The sequence below is a fragment of the Magnolia sinica genome, chromosome 5, assembly GCF_029962835.1.
Source record: "Magnolia sinica isolate HGM2019 chromosome 5, MsV1, whole genome shotgun sequence".
NCBI lineage: Eukaryota > Viridiplantae > Streptophyta > Magnoliopsida > Magnoliales > Magnoliaceae > Magnolia > Magnolia sinica.
Genome location: NC_080577.1, coordinates 26,802,474 through 26,819,540, shown reverse-complemented (window position 1 = coordinate 26,819,540; position 17,067 = coordinate 26,802,474). Strand labels below are relative to the sequence as shown.

The following is a 17,067-nucleotide window of genomic DNA, read 5'->3' as shown; positions in this document are numbered from 1 at the left end:
TCTTGGGATTGCAAATGCGCGGCGTTTCGTCGAAATAAACGCCGGCTCACATATTCCTGCCAGGGTATCGGATTAGTGCGAGAGACGCGGCGTTGGAACCGCGACAACGGTGCGGTCGCAATGGTACAAGTCTTGAATTAAGCCGACTCAAATCTACAACATACGACTTAGGATCGATCGCAAACATCGATTTCCGATCGCAGGTTGCCGAAATTCGACGGGAAGGATCGTGGGATTTGATGGAACAGTACGGACTAGGATACGGGTCTTACAGAACAGTTTTAGAACTTAATTCATCAAACGCATAAAAGTACTTGATGCTTTCGATAGGCCGAAGGGCATGACCAGCCACTCATACAACCCTTCCTTGGTCTTGAATGCCGTTTTCCACTCATCATCGGGTCGAATACGAATCTGATGGTACCGGCTCCTTAGATCTAGTTTAGAGAACACCTTGGCCCCTTCTAACATATCGAGCATGTCGTCCAACCGTGGTATTAGGAATCGATATTTGATGGTAATTTTGTTGATTGCCTAACTGTCAACACACATGCCCCAGCTTCTATCTTTTTTTGGCATTAATAATGCTGGTACGACACATGGGCTCATGCTCTCTCTTAAGAGACCCTTACAGATCAATTCCTCCACTTGCCCTTGAAGTATCTCACATTCCTTCGGACTCATCTGATAATGAGGGCGGTTGGGCAGGCTAGCCCCAGGGACGAGGTCTATGTGATGTTGGATGTCCCTCATGGGGGGCAATCCATCAGGTAAATCCTCAGACCAGACTTCTTTGAATTCATTTAGCAACAGTCTTAAACTTGGAGGGATGTTTGAGGGTTCCTCTTCCTCGCCCTTCATCACTACAACGTATACCTCGTCGGTTTCCTTGGATTCCTTCATAAAATCTCGAATGGTCAAGAGAGAACTCCCCTCCACTTTAGAGGCTTCAGAGTGGTTCTCTGGTATCATAGGGGCAAGGATTATTTTTCGACTATCCTTGACGAATATGTAAACATTATCTCGTCCCCTATGGGTCACATCACGGTCCGACTGCCAGGGTCGACCGAGTAACATATGATAAGCTTCCATATCGACCACGTCACAAAGTATTTGATCCTTATAATTTTTGCTAATTAAAAACGAGGCCTTGGTCTTATTCACCTTTTTTATCCAGCCGATAGAGTACGGGGAAGGATGTTTCATCATTGATAGCCGCAACTTGTCCACCATCACTCTCGAGATGATATTCTCGCTACTACCATTGTCTATGATCACATCACAGACCTTTCCGTTGACGGTGCACCGAGTACGAAATATATTGTATCATTGTAGATGTAATTCCTTTCGTGGGGCATACAGTAATCGCCTCACAATCCTCACCAGTCATTTCATCGCCACCTGCTATTTCTTCAGTGATTTGTTCATGGTCATCAAAACGATGGTCTTCTTCTACAGCCTCATCTTCAGTGCCCCCTTCGTTTATAGTCAAGTGTGTTGCGAGACGTTGATGACAAGTGTTTGATAAGTGACCTAGTTGGTCACAGCGGTAACAATTGTTCGACCTTGGCCGAGCATAAGGATTTGGAATCCTACTCGGACCCGCTATTGTGGGTGCTGCACGTTGAGGTCTGGATGAGCCGCTCCCCGTATCACGGTTTGTGGTTGTAGAAAGTTGAGGTACTAAGTCTTTTCCTCGTGGCAGCACTGGATCCTGCGTGGGACCCGTTATGAGGGGTCGAGTTGAAGGATATGGACGAGCAGGAGCTCTTGTAAGTTGTGTTTCTGCCCTACCCGCCAATTGAGCTGCTTCATCCACAGTCCCGACTGAGTACTTCTGAAGTCGGTCCTGAATTGTCGGCCGCAACCCACCTATAAATCGTGCCACCTTCTGTGACTCAGATTCTGATAGATCGTTTCGTGTAGCCAGCCGTTGGAATTCTTCAGTGTAATCTATAACTGTTCAATTTTCTTGTCTGTAATTTTGATATTGCTAGAATAATATCTGCTCATAATCATTGGGGAGAAATCGAGATCGAAGAAGACGTCTCATCCGTGGCCATAATGAGATGGGCGCCTTGTTCTGGTGGGCTCGTGAGAGTTGTAATTGTTCCCATATGCAGAAGCACCAGATTTTAATTTAAACGCTACCAATTTTACCCTTTTATGATCTGGTACGTCTATGTAATCAAAATATCTCTCTACTTCGGCTAGCCAATCGAGAAAACTAGGAAGTTCAGCCTTACCTCGATAGTCTCTCTCAACATGATCTAGATGATCACCTCCATGGATTGGTCGTCGAGCAAAACCCTCATTAAGGTCCTCGTCACTAGAACTTGAATCATCTGGGGTAGCCCTACGGTTTGCCACTGGTAGTGCTCTACGAAAATCAGGGTTGCGTCGTACAGCAACCATGGGTAGGGGAGCAACCAAAGGTGGTGGAGCACCACCTAGGGCTCGGGGTGGGAGTAGCGCATCCGCAAGACAGTCGAGAGTTGTCTGCAGCCCTTGCATGGTCAATTGACTCTCCCGGTGGAAAACTTTCATTCTTTCTGAAAGATAACAAATCCTTGGATCACTGTCCACAGGATTTTGATTCATACATTCATTGTTTGCCATTGGCCCGAGGGGAATCCTCGCTTTGATACCAATTAACGCAGGGGTGAACAGGATGAGTATAACTATTCCGAATCCACGGAGCTTCTCTGGACTCCTAACAGAGACTTCTCGAATCCACGAGGAAAGGAAGCAGAAAATAGAAATAAATTCTAAGAAATTCGAAATTGATTAATTGATCAATAAAAACGAGTTCACAACCCTTTAAATAGGGGTACCAAGCAATGAGAAAGAAATCAGAATCAAACTACAACTCAAACTCCTAGAATCCGCGACTTACTATAAATAGTAAACTTACTATTTATAGACGGTCGTGATGTCTACTAGTGCGCAAGGTTTTCGGCCAAAAATAGTAAGTGTCCTATTTGGCTTCACCAAACCGTTCTCCTAATTATTCTAAGCTCTTTTCAAGTTGGGCGCAACTCCTAAAGCCCGATGGATGAAGAGTTATAATCAAACTAAAACTTACTATTTATAGTAAAAACGAAATTAAAATAGGGAAACGACCGTCGATCCAGGGATTTTTCGCAATTCCGGGCTGTGCAACCCGGTATAGCGGGTTGGTTGGCTTCAGTAGCTCGTTCTAGCCCAAAATCATATATTTTACGTCAGATAACTCATTCCGGATTGCAAGATATGCCCGATTTAAGGTTCAATGTTCTAGATCACTTTTGTCGTCGACCGGGCCTTTTCTGATCCATCTTGGCCATGTAACTGTCCGCGACCCGCTCTACATCAATCATGCCCTATGTAATTGTCTATAATTGAGCTATGTGCCCCTTTTGATTGCAAAGAGAGGTGAAGATAATTTTGGTATTATTTATATATATATATATATATATATATATATATATATATATATATATATATATATATAATGATTAAAGCTCTAACCTCTATCCACTTAAACTTTGATAAGCTCATAAAGAAAAAATGAATATTCCGTTGCTTATAAAGTTAGAGGTTATTTGTCATTTTATAAATAAATAAGCCTCATAATTAGACATTTGCCAAAAAGTCAAAAAGCGTAGGAATCATTTGAGGATGAGTAAATGGAGGTAAATGGGGGAATTGAGAGTAAATGGAGGTAAATACCATTTGAGGTATGTTTGGATGAGAGTAAGTGCATGAAAATGAAATGAGAGTAAATAGGCCTTAAATGAAATGAAATGGGAGAAAAGATTTGGAAGTAAATTGGGTGAAATGCTTTTTAGAAATTTCTTAGAGAGTTTCATAAGTAGACAAATGTGCCACTACGCACATATCCGTCATAAACGTGGCACGTTGATGAAACTTTGAAACAATCTAGCTATCGACTATGTAACTAAAATCATACCAATAAATTGATCCAAATCATCCAATGTTGGCTATTTAAATAGACAGTTAAAAATGTTGGGAAGTTACTTGTTTATGATTCTTAAACTTTAATTTAAGGTTAATGGAGAGATTAGGGTTCTATTTACACCCCTCCCTCTAATTTATATTAATAATAGAAATCATAAGTAAGGTAATCCTATGGACTACCTAATCTACAATATTCCCACTATAACACTTCTCCTCTAGTTGGAGGATAGATATTTGTCATGCCCAACTAGAGACATTAAATTATTATTATTATTATTATTATTATTTTTAAAGAGTGTATATACGATAAGGCCTTAGTGAGAACATTTGCAACTTGTGATTTGAATTGAATGTAGGCTATAGTAATCACCTTGAAAGTGATTTTCCCTTGGACGAAATGATAATTAACTTCTATATGCTTAGTTATTTCATGGAAGACTAGATTATTTGCGATGTGAGCAGTTGCTTAATTATTGTAATAAAGTATCATAGGCCTAGTTGAAAATAACTGGAGTTCTTGTAATAAAGACTTGAGCCATACCAGCTCATAAATCGCATGACCCATGGCTCTGTACTCAGCTTTCACATTGGAATGGACTACCATATTTTATTTCTTACTTTTTCACGTAACTAAATTTCTCCAATAAAAGTACAATAACCCAAAGTGGATCACATATCTTAACAAAACTCACCCAGTCACCATCTGTAAATGCCTCTATCTGAAGATGATCACTAGCTCGATATAAGATCTCTTCACCAAACATTTTTCTCGGATATTTAAGAATTCTAAGAAGTACGTACCTCCTAATATGGAACTCTTGGTTGGTGCATGTATCTGCTCACAATACTGACAACATAATATCTAGTTAAATGACTGTAAGATATATTAGCTTGCCAACCATTCTTCTATATCTACCTATATGACTAATGTAACTCTTAGTCGGTGCATGTAGACAATACTGACAACAAACATAACATCTAGTTAAGTGATTGTAAACTATATTAGCTTGCCAAACCATTCTTCTATATCTACGTAGATCACCAAACAATTCTTCTTGATCGTCCAATAACTTCTCACTAGTCTACATAGGTGTATTGGTATGTCTACATCCAAACATATCCGTCTCCTTCAACAAATCAAAAACCTACTTCTTCTTAAAAAGGTTAATACTCGCATTTGATCTAGTGACCTCAATGCCTAAAAAATAGTGAAATAATCTCAAATCCTTGGTTTGAAAATGCTTTTGGTGATGTGTTTTGAGTTCTAAGATGTCAAATGTGTTACTCCCTATAATAACAATATCATCGACATGTACAACCAATGCTATCACACCCTTATCACAGTGTGTTTCATGAAGACTGAGTGATCAACCTTATTTCAATGGAAGCCATAAGTCAGAGCAACAAAAGCAAGTGGTTGCTTCATGTAGACTTTTCAACTAAGTCACCGCGAAGAAATGCATCTTTAACATCTAGTTGATAAAGAGTCCAGTTTTTTACAATTGCAATAAAAATAAAAACTCAAAAAGAGTTGAGTTTCATTGTAGGAGAAAACGTTTCATCGCAATTAAGTTCGCGTGTATGGGTGTAACCCTTGGCAACCAAGTGTGCTTTCAACCACTCAACATTTCAATTTGGGCAATACTTGATAGTGTAAACCCATCAATACTTTACAACCTTTTTTCTAGTAAGCAGATTGGCCCACTCCCATGTATGGGTCTAACACGCGGCAGCCATCTCATCTTCCATAGCCTTATGCCAACGGGATGTACCATCGTATCATGGCAATTTGAAGGCACAAGTGCTTTTGACAAATATAAAGTAGAGGCATGAAAGGAAGAACTTAAACAACGACACGAAATGAAGAAATGAGAGATGGGATGGCCGGTACAAGAGTGAATACCTTTCCTTAAATGCAATAGGGAGATCCATATCAACCAAAGTAGATGTTGGACCCACAGGTGAAGGTGATGATTGATGGGTGCCTGAACCAATAGCGGAGTACCTACCTTGTCATCAGATTCTAAATGTATGGTAGCGAAGTCGGCAGGTCCAAAGAAGTCAACCACAAGGCAAGGGACTATTGACAAAGCATCCATGGAGAGCAACTCCTTACCATCAATAAGTTAAAAATAGAGAGTCCTCAGGGAAAGTGACATCAACATTAGCTCACATGAAACTTAAAATTTCCTTATTTTTAGCAAAAGTATATATTTCAATGAATTTATTACATTTAATCTCTTAAATATCACACATGTACACTAATTTTCGATATTAAAACTAATTTGAAATATCACATATATTCTTAAAATATATTGAAAAATTCTAACGCATTCCAACTCCTCCCATTTCCTCCTATCCACACAAAATGTTTGGATTTCAAATGAATTTTATTTACTCTATTTCAAACACGATTGAGTAACTAGTTCATTTTTCCGATTCCATTTTCCATTTATCTCCATTATGCTCTAAACAAGCTTTAACTTTTTAAAGAAGCAAGTCAATAATATCTTATTACAAGAGATGCCAAATGCCACTTTAGTTATAGCCACGCTCCTTTGGGCTATCTGTCCCTCTTGGTTCTTCTCAAGCCCATCGAACGTGGGTTTAAACTCTCTGGTCAGGCACTCATGCGCTCGCGGCGGCATGGACCTCCCGCGCACGATGGCCCATTTCACAAGGTCCGCATGAGACGCGTCCGGTTTCTACACATCAAACGCTGGCGTACATCGTGCTTGGTACCTACTAGGGTTACTTTCTCCAAGTTCGGGAAAGTGAATTAACTTGCACAAAATCCACGCCGTCCATCGGGTACAAAACTTCTTTTTGGCCCTTGTTCCCAAGTATAACTCTTATTCAATAGTCATGTCGGCCACCCAAAAATATTATATCAAAAACCTCTAAATTCACATGTTATGTCCCACCTGAGTTTTCGAATACTTTAATTTATGGGAAATTCTTTAATCATGATGTGAAAGACCATATTAATGGATTAGATGTCATATAAACACTACATTGAATCTCAACAAAACTAATGGTAGTTGTTGCATTCTAAATGTTTCCTATGTTGTGGACATCTTGAGCTTTCAATTATCATGATATTTACATTCAATGGTTAAAATGAGTCTGAATTTCTGATGGACAGCATGGATCTCATTAAAGTTCCATCCATGTGGCTCTTGTGTTGCGAAGTAATTTCGGCAGGTACATACCACGGTTCTTTCTACAAATGCCGTTACTTCCGAAAACCCAACGACGACATGCACGAGGCACGGGTACTTCAGAATTATTTCCTCCACACGTGTAGCCCAGGCGCTAGAACAATCCAGTAAATACCAGCTGAAGGCAGGGGCAATTTCGTAACTTGACCGAGGATAGGAACGCCATCTCCTTCCAAGTTTCTAACCCTTCTCCTTTTCCAATTTCTCTTCACCAGAAGGGTGAGGGTTTCACCCTTCAAAAGCCTCTCTTTAACTCCATCCGATCCAAAATCATCTTTATCTTTCTACCTTTTTCGGATCTCTTTCCTGATTTCATCCCAAATCGCGTTTTCTTGTCCGAAATTCGGACATCGATCCTTTTCAGCGCTTCTCGCTCTTCAGATCGGTATGTAACTTGCTTATTTTTACTTGATTTCTTCATTTTTAGACTATCGATTCTTTTAGTTGATAGTTGCGGTTGGATTAGTGCCTTGGTAGTCTTTTCAATTTCTTTTTTCCTATTTATTTTGATAGATTTGGTTAGGATTTTGCACTAGAATCAGACGTCACATGACTGTAACAGCACCATTTTTTTGCAAATTACTAAATTGCCCATGAACTTTTTGGCGATTCTCCGTAAATGCTACCATCACCATGGATTGTCTGAAACTTGTTACCAGCTGCGATCGTTGAGGTCATTTCTTCCGATCTCTCCAGACCCACCATCCTATAATTGTGTTAGTCCGTATAATTCGAGAAGATGATTCTTCTAAATGGACTAATATAAATTGGGTGTTGATATTATATGATGATGCTCTGCCTAGACAGATGGAATTTAGTTGGGCTTAGTAACTTTACAGATGGGGCTCACCTTTTGCAATCGGAAATGTTCATGCGGTGGGCCCCATTATAGATGAGCCATGCCCCAAGAATCTTTTCCATCCGATCATCGTAACTGTCTGATTTGCAGCATGTGAGTGGATGGTTTAGCCACTGATCCAAATCCAAGGTGAAAGAAAAACAAAAAAAAAACTAAAAAACTTCTCACTAGTAGTGTTTTAAAAGTGAATAGCGTGTAGCGTAGCGTTCATCCATTTGAAGCGTGAGGCGGAAGCAAGCTACATAGCGTGAAGCATAAGTTACATGCTACTTCTAGATTTTTAATGAAGGTTGCGCTTGGTTGCACCAATTTTATGATATTTTGCACCAAATTATGCTGATTAATGATGAAATTTAAGAAAATTTTATGATATTTTGTGCAATTAAATGCAAATAAAGTAATAGAAAAGGGCAATGATTAAGTATAAAGGTAAAGGAAGCAATGAAACTGATTCAATATGGTTACTTATATTATTTTACTAAAAGTAGTGAAAATATTAACTAATTTTTATTGAAATTAGAAAAATGTAACAAAGCATTGAAAACGCTAAATGATTTTAACGTTGTGGTGAGAAATAACTTATAATGTGAACTGCGTAGCATGTAGCATACTTTATGTAGCTTGTTGCGTATGCAAACTATCATGCAGCGTATGCAAACTATCATGTAGCGTAGACAAACTATCATGTAGCGTGGGCTACATGCAACTTAAGCTATTTTCATGAGCTACGTAGCATTAAGGCTAAGTTACGCAACGTAGTGTGAGCTACACACTACATAGTGTAGCTATTTAACACACCGATCACAAGTATTGAGGTTTATATGATCTAAATAAGGGGTGGTTGTGTCCTTACTCTTACTCCGGTGGTAGACTCTCAGGAGTTTCAACACCTGATCAAGTGTTCGAGTACCCATAGGTGGTGAAATCCCACTTTGGCATGAGTGTGTGTTCGTGTGTAAAAAAAGAAAAAAGAAAAAAGAAAAATAAGGGGTGGTTTATATGATTCCTTCAAGTGTTTCCTACCCTTAATTGGTGTTAAGATGTCCAAAGTGTGGTAACCACCCCTTGTTGAGGTGTCCATAGGGTTACTGTGCATCCTTTCTTGGGTTTTATCCGAGCGCTCACTTGGGAGATTTGCACCTAGGCGCTAGGCGGACACTTGGGATTTTCAATCGCCCAAGGTCCAGGCAAGGTGCATATGACCTAAATGCCAAATGCATGCCTAAGCTTGTGCTTAAATACACTTTTCAATGTAAGGTTATTTTTCATATTTCACTCATAACATTTTAGCGTAATGTTTCTATGTCACTTATGTAGGAGCGCATCAGATCTTTTGTTCTTGCACTCTAATACAAAACAATATCTTAGCAATTAGTGTTACATTTTTGTCTTTGTGGTCCATACTTCTAAACTCTTTCCGTTCTGTCCAGGTTTCACTTATTGTCTTAGCGATGTTGCTAATGAGCAGAAATAAAAGTGCCACAAGATTCAGAAGTCCTATGAGAATTATGGAGTGTTATGGGAAGGCGTTCCATTTTCATGTGATTGGTAATGAGAATTTGCTCTTATAGACGCTTACATGTGATGTATAAATTATAAGGTGGCTTTCTTTCAGTTGAAAACCTTATCTTCAATGAGACTCAGATTTTCTTATATCTAGCTACATGGAAAGATGGTATGAGTAGAAGCTTTTGGATCACTGAATAAGTGGAGCTAGTTATTTTGGTGGACCCATGGCAGACCATTCTTTACTTGTTGCAGACCATTCTTTAGTTCCTGGAGACCATTCCTTAGTAGTGGATCATTCCTTAGTTATTGGACAAGAGTTTCCTGATGTTGAAACTTGCCGAAGAACACTAAAAGACATTGCAATAGCTTTACACTTCGACCTTCGGATAGTGAAGTCGGACCGTAGTCGATTTATAGCCAAGTGCTCAAAGGAAGGATGCCCCTGGCGTGTCCACGTGGCAAAGTGTCCAGGTGTTTCAACCTTTTCAATTAGGACGTTGCATGGCGATCATACTTGTGAAGGAGTTCGCAACCTTCATCATCAACAAGCTTCAGTTGGTTGGGTTGCCCGATCTGTAGAGGCCCGTCTTCGAGATAATCCTCAATACAAACCAAAGGACATATTGCATGACATCCGTGAACAACATGGAGTTGCAGTGTCTTACATGCAAGCTTGGCGTGGAAAAGAACGCAGTATGGCGGCGGTTCATGGCACTTTTGAGGAAGGATATCGCCTTCTTCCTGCATACTGCGAGCAAGTCAGGAAAACAAACCCTGGAAGTATTGCATCGGTTTCTGCCACAGGGCAAGAGAACTGCTTCCAACGTCTCTTTATTTCCTACTATGCATCAATTTATGGCTTTCTAAACGCCTGTCGACCACTTTTGGAACTGGATAGAGCACATCTAAAAGGAAAATACCTTGGGACACTGCTTTGTGCGGCAGCTATTGATGCCGATCATGAACTATTTCCGTTGGCATTTGCCATTGTTGATGGGGAAAGCGATGAGAGTTGGATGTGGTTTCTGTCGGAGCTGCGGAAACTTCTTGGTGTAAATACTGATAGCATGCCTAGACTTACGATAATGTCTGACAGACAAAGGGGCATTGTGGAAGCAGTTGAAACACACTTTCCAAGTGCTTTTCATGGATTTTGTCTGCGTCATGTAAGCGAAAACTTCCGTGATGAGTTCAAGAACACAAAACTGGTAAACATATTTTGGAATGCTGTTTATGCACTGACCGCTGTTGAGTTTGAAGCTAAGATAGCTGAGATGGTAGAAATCTCACATGATGTTGTGCAATGGTTTCATCGCTTTCCACCTCGGCTTTGGGCCATAGCATACTTTGAGGGTGTACGATATGGCCACTTTGCTTTGCGTGTCACCGAATTACTTTATAACTGGGCCCTTGAAGGCCATGAACTTCCAATAGTGCAGATGATGGAGCACATTCGGACTCAATTGGTATCTTGGTTTAGTGAGCGGCGTAATACGGGTATCGCATGGACATCTATTCTTGTACCATCTGCTGAGAAAGTTGTTTTAGAAGCTATTGCAGATTCTCGTTGTTATCAAGTGCTTCGTGCAAATGAGGTGGAATTTGAAATCGTATCAACAGAGAGAACAAATATTGTGGATATAAGTAGCCGTCATTGCTCATGTCGACGTTGGCAACTTTATGGTTTACCATGCGCACATGCTGCTGCTGCACTTCTCTCTTGTGGGCAAAATGCCCACTTGTTTGCAGAGCATTGTTTTACAGTTGCAAGCTATCGCCAAACCTATTCGCAAATAATCCACCCGATTCCAGATAAAAGCATCTGGAAGGAGCTAGCTGGGGGAACAGAAGGTGGAGGTGCCAAAGTCGATATCATAATACGTCCACCCAAGACCCGTCGACCGCCGGGCCGCCCCAAAAAGAAGGTTGTTCGCATAGAGAACTTCAAGCGCCCAAAGCGGGTTGTTCAATGTGGCCGTTGCCATTTGTTAGGACATTCTCAGAAGAAATGCACGCTCCAACTTCAGTGAGAACCTGTGGTTGTTTCGATCAGTTTTCAATTGCACAGAGCTAGTTATGAGTTTGTAATTTTCAGTATAAGCTTCATCAATTGATTGAAATCAAAGGACTCTGTACTTTCCAAAAGTCCAGCTGTTTGTACTTATAATGAAGATTCAGTTTTGCAATGCTTAAAAGGTATCTCACTTTCTTGCTTTCTTGTATTTTGCTTGTGTTTTGGCTTACTTTGGTGCAGAAAGAGTTGACATGTGCTTCACTGGAACAGTGAGTGCTGGCAGCGGTAACTTGGTGGCAGCAGAATATTAACCACATTGTGTAACTTGTGATGTCATCTCATCCAATCACAACTTGCAATGTCATCTCATCGAACCACATTGAGTGGACTATTCCTGTCAAACAGTTCAAGAATATTTGAATCTTATGGTTGCTATGCACAAGATCTTCAAAATGTTTTAGAAGATTAGATGGAATTAGAATCATTTTAGGTCGGAAATTTTTCATGCCATGCCTTTTCATTGTGTATTACATTGGAACATGCATCACAAAACATCACTAAATGTGAGGTTTGCTAGCCCCAGCATGCAACCCTCTTGATGTGCACCTTCTAGATGCTGCGCATTTGCCAATGTGGCAAGTGTTTGGAACATCTCAGTGGTTCATAAGGTATAGCCTCCACCATGAAGGTGAACATATGCAAAAACTAAGATGGTCCGCTCAAGCAGGCTGGCCGCACCTGTGCATTGAATTTGGACAATTGGCAAGTCTTTTCTTTTAAACCATCTGTTCTGTGTAGGGATGGCCCACTGTGTGATTGTGGTTTTGCCAATGCTCATCTTCACAATGGGGGTTGCCTTATGCCCCCTTAAGATGCCCCATGCAGTTGCCAGATTGGCATGCCTGCTACGTGTAAAGGTGCGTGCACGGCTAGGAGACCTCTCTCTCTCTCTCTCTCTCTCTCTCTCTCTCTCTATCTATCTATATATATATATATATGTATATATTATGTATGGGATTCTTATTCTGACTTTGTTATGTGTTGCAAAAGACAGGACTTTTGTTATGATTTGTATTGTTGGAACATTTGACAGTAAACATAGCTTCAGATGTGAATATGATTCGTTCTTTGAAGGGACTTGAAGATGTCTTTCCTGAATCCTGATTATTGTGAGAGTGCAAAGAGGGGGAAGGAAGCAGAAGCTACCTGTTGGCTTGATCTGAATATGATTTCGCATTCGTGTTCGGTCTTAAGTATTCCTTGCTTGAGGTGTGGCCATTCATGTTCTTGAAGTTTCTTCCCTATGATGTGGATCCTGTGAATAGAGAAATTTGAAGCAGTTCACGTGAAGAGGATTAAAGGCAATCTCTATTGCACATGTAGCAACCCCATGAGTGGACCAGTCTGATCTATGAGCCAGGGCATGTTGAATGTTGGTCCCGGCTGATGAATGGCCCGGGTAATAAACGATGCCATGTTTTCTCAATGTGAATCTCCTCAGCAGCGTGCTTGAGAATCGCTGATCTACTTTCAAGGTCTGAAGTCCAGCTCCCCAATCAATTAAGCTCTCAGCAGAAGCAGGAGATAATGTGTATTGCAGAGTCCTGTGTATTGCAGAGGCCCAAAAGCTAGAATCAGAGGTGGAGTTAAGAAGATCGTCGTGCCAGTGAGCTACACAGAGTAAGAATGAGCCTTGAAGATATCTACCTGTGAGAAGTATGCTTTCATTTGCTGCTCGCTCAATCCTTTTAAATTTTCAGGTGAATTCTGGGCAGTGGATGGTCTATGGAGTTTGTCATACTTCCTTTAGGGCATGTTTGGATCACATCAAATCACAGTAATGTAGTGTAATGGGTAGTAAAAAGGTAATAATTACCATTACTACCATATTCGGAAGTAAAACAGAATACTGTCCTTGTGCAACTCTTCCATTTTCACTATCGACATGTAAAGTACTTTCATTGGTTAAATACATTTAGATATAATTTTGTACATATGTGTTATATCCACACTGTCTATCTATTTTGCGATATCGTTTTAGGGCATGTCCCGAAAAATGTGGAAGATCCAACACTTCTGAGGACCTCAAGAAGTTTTCAATGGTAGACATCCAATCCCTATTGCTACCTGTCGTGTGGTCCATTTTGAATTTGTATGTGTCTCATTTTTCTCTCATTGCATAAAATGATCACACAAGATGGGTGGACCGTGTGGATATAACACAAACATCATGGTGGGGCCCACGAAACCATGCCATGTCAACCCACGTCCGCCCATTCATGCCATGCCAAGATTACAAAGGATTCCAGTGATTTGACAGTTGGCAATATCCAATCAAAGGAAGGCAGTAATGATGTGAGTTTTACTCTACATTATTGTGGTTTCAAGTAATCCAAACACGCCTTTAGATGCGTTCATGTTCTTTTGTGTCCGTGTCCATGTGCATGTCACTGCAGCAAAGGCATTCAGTTCAGTTATTTGAAGTTCAGTGGATTTTTTTCCTTCTAGTTTTGTTTTACTTTTCTATACTTCTAGTTTTGTTTTACTTTTCTATATTTGCCATTAGTTTTCTTTACAATTGTAGTAGTGACAAACAGTCTGTGCTGCTTTCTAGTGCATCCATAAATTCGCAAGTGCGCTCACTTGGGGCCTGTTTGTTTTGCCCATTTCCCTGGTAATGTAAAGTAATTGTGTCATCATTACTGTTTTACTACTGCCAAACTAAACACAGGAATGGTTGGTCAAATGCAGATGCATTCAACACAAGTAATTTGTAATCATTACACTTTTTTAGGTAATAACGGTAAAAATCTCCATCCAATCAGATACATCAGTTTATTTTGATGACGATTTGACATTAAAGTAATGTAAAATTGCTATCATTACAACTTTACCATGGATAAGTCAAACAATGTAAAATTGCCATAATTGTGGTCAAATGCAGCCGTTCTTAGGAGAGGTAAAGTAATCTGTAATAATTTCCTATTACCTTTACATTACTGTGGTAATGGGCAAAACAAACCGGTCTTTAGTCACTCGCATGCATGTACTCAGGCACGCCGATGCAAACAAGAAACTTGAGAAGATTTTCTCTTCCTCTTTTCATGCATTTTTTTCCCTTAAGTTTCTGGGTCTCATCAGCTATTTCAAAGAGTTTCCCAATATTGGCTTATTGATTTCTTGTGACTATGAGTGGGTACACATATGGAATAACGGTTGGAATAGGCAGGGATACATCCAAGTAGGCCATCCTCATGTCCAAGCATCACACCCTTTTCCCGTCATTGTGCACCAATCCAATTGTGTGGTTATTTATCAGACACAAGTGGCTCTGTTAAGCAAAATTCTTCCTTCTATTACATCAATCAATTCTTTCTTGCGAGCATCTGAGTGGGGCCCCCATGTAAACTGATTGATTAACCGCGTTTTAATGCCATTTGGCTGAGTGGTCAAACTGAAGACTGGGTTATGAATTCTTTTGGTCAGATGTCATGGAAATGAGAGAGTGAACACTTGAAATTCCAACTGTAACTTTCGGAACCAGAAGACACTTTGGTTAGAGGACTGATCACCTACAGCTGGTTGTGTGCTCTGATCCATTTTTTATGCCTTCAGATTTTTTTCCTCAGTTTTGCCTTCAAAAAGTATTGTTGCTTTAAAGGAAAACTGCTTCAAAAGAGAGTGTAGGACCCTAGGTTAATTTATTGACCTAAAACTGGTTGTAGGTGATCAGTTCACTTTTGGTTGTGTGCAGAATCAACCGAAGATTGCTTTTGTTTTTTAATTTCTTAATAACTGAAAACTGATTTTGCAATGGTCTCTGAAGATGATCATCATCATGCCCTTGAATTTTCTGATCTGATCTTAGTACTGCTAGTTTTGTTGAGATGGCCAAAATGACTTTTGTTCTCAATTCACAGCATGCCCCTTGGATTTCTGATTTTGCAGTTAGTATTTTCCATGCGAACAGAGGAGGTGGTCCCAGATCTCCCAGATCTATTAGTAGAATCCAGCTCACTGAAGCTGATCAGATGTCCGTCACCCATATCTAGCAAATAAGATGCTGCCAGGTGTCAAGTATTGTATGTTTTCATTCATTTTAGTTTTTTTTCCCTTTCAAAATTAGCGGAAACTGCGATTTGACCTTTTCTTTGGTATTTAGTTATTTATTTTTTGTATTTTGGAGCAGAAATGAATCAGTAAATGTCATTATAATATCTTGATATCTTTTATATTTATTCTCTGTTTCATGCTGCTGCAAGTTGATGATCGAGAAAAATAGTTTCATCGCATGCTCGGCCGTTGAGAAATGCAGATCAACCTGTATCTGCATCTGGACTCATCCTATGTCCCGACATAGCACATGTATGAGATCTGATCCAGTGTGAATTTGCTCTGGCACAAAAGTCATGCAGTTCTGCTTATTATGTGGGCTTGTATGTTTATTTTGAATGTGGACATTTGGCCATATTTTAACTGTCCATTCTTTCCTACCTTTGTGGCCCACCTAATGAGCAAGCTAGCCTGAATTTAGGCCAAGCAAGGAAATGGCAAAATCACTTATTTCATCCACTAAAATTCCCCTGGCCATAATATAGATTGTCATACATCCGAAAATCTCACAGTGATGGGTCGGGCCTGGTGTCGTAGCCTGTAGCGGGCGAGGGCTTCAAAAGAAATGAGAACACTTAAAGAGTACCTCGCACTAGGAACCTACAGGGTTTACTTTCACTGACGTGGGAGAAGACTTAAAAGAGCATAAAATCGACCATGTCCATCATGTATACCATCCTCTGTTGGCCCTTGATCCCAAAATCAGGATGATTCAACAGTCAGGTGGGCCACTTCTAAACATTTATATCTTAACCTCTAAATTCACATGGTACACATGAATTTTAGAGTACTGTGATTTTTGGGTAATTCTTTGATCTGATGATACATATCATATGAATGGATAAGATGGCATATAAAATCAGTGGGTCCTGCATAAAAATAATGGTGGAGGTTTCAAACTGTTCCTGTGGTGTGGCCTACATGAGTTCTGGATGATTATGATTTTTAGGTTCAATGGTTAAAATGAGGCAGCATACCTGATGGGCCTGGTGGACCTCATGGATGTTCCACCCACGTGGCTTTCAGTTTGAGGAAGTAATCCCCATAGCTACCTAGCGAGTCACCCAAGTAACCCCGGTAGGTTGCCAGAGAATGCCGTATTGATATACAGTCAGTCCATGTTGAAATCCAGTGGATTTTCTTGTTATTCCTCTCTTCTTTTCATTCTTTCAGAAAGGGTCGTATAAATTAAATTGAATCCTTGATGGAACTGAAGCAAACTAGTTCAATCCAACCTGTTGAATTTGGGAATTCGGGCGAATTGAATAGTGAATTTGTTCGATCAAAATTAGTTTGGAGGTGAATTTGTTGGATTGAATTAGTTTGCAGTATGAGGTTGGCTGCATAGCTGGTTCTACTTTTCATTTCCTTTGTTTTTTGTTTTTTGTTTT

General features: G+C 40.0%; 1 protein-coding gene across 9 annotated transcripts; it reads left to right on the top strand.

The window, feature by feature from the left end:
* Nucleotides 1-7,332: 7,332 nt before the first annotated feature.
* LOC131245829 (uncharacterized) lies at nt 7,333-15,788 on the top strand. Of its 9 annotated transcripts, none has more exons than XR_009171001.1 (5): nt 7,333-7,566; nt 9,471-11,745; nt 12,362-12,480; nt 12,618-13,428; nt 15,512-15,788. XR_009171001.1 is itself a non-coding variant. In XM_058245547.1 (2 exons), the coding sequence occupies exon 2, from the start codon at nt 9,774-9,776 to the stop codon at nt 11,577-11,579; it is 1,806 nt and encodes a 601-aa protein (XP_058101530.1). In that variant the 5' UTR covers nt 7,333-7,566; nt 9,471-9,773; the 3' UTR covers nt 11,580-11,771. The 9 variants fall into 9 exon arrangements, 1 of the variants encoding a protein (XP_058101530.1); XR_009170999.1 differs by having other exon boundaries at nt 12,614-13,428; XR_009171004.1 differs by lacking the exon at nt 12,362-12,480 and having other exon boundaries at nt 12,698-13,428.
* Nucleotides 15,789-17,067: the final 1,279 nt, after the last annotated feature.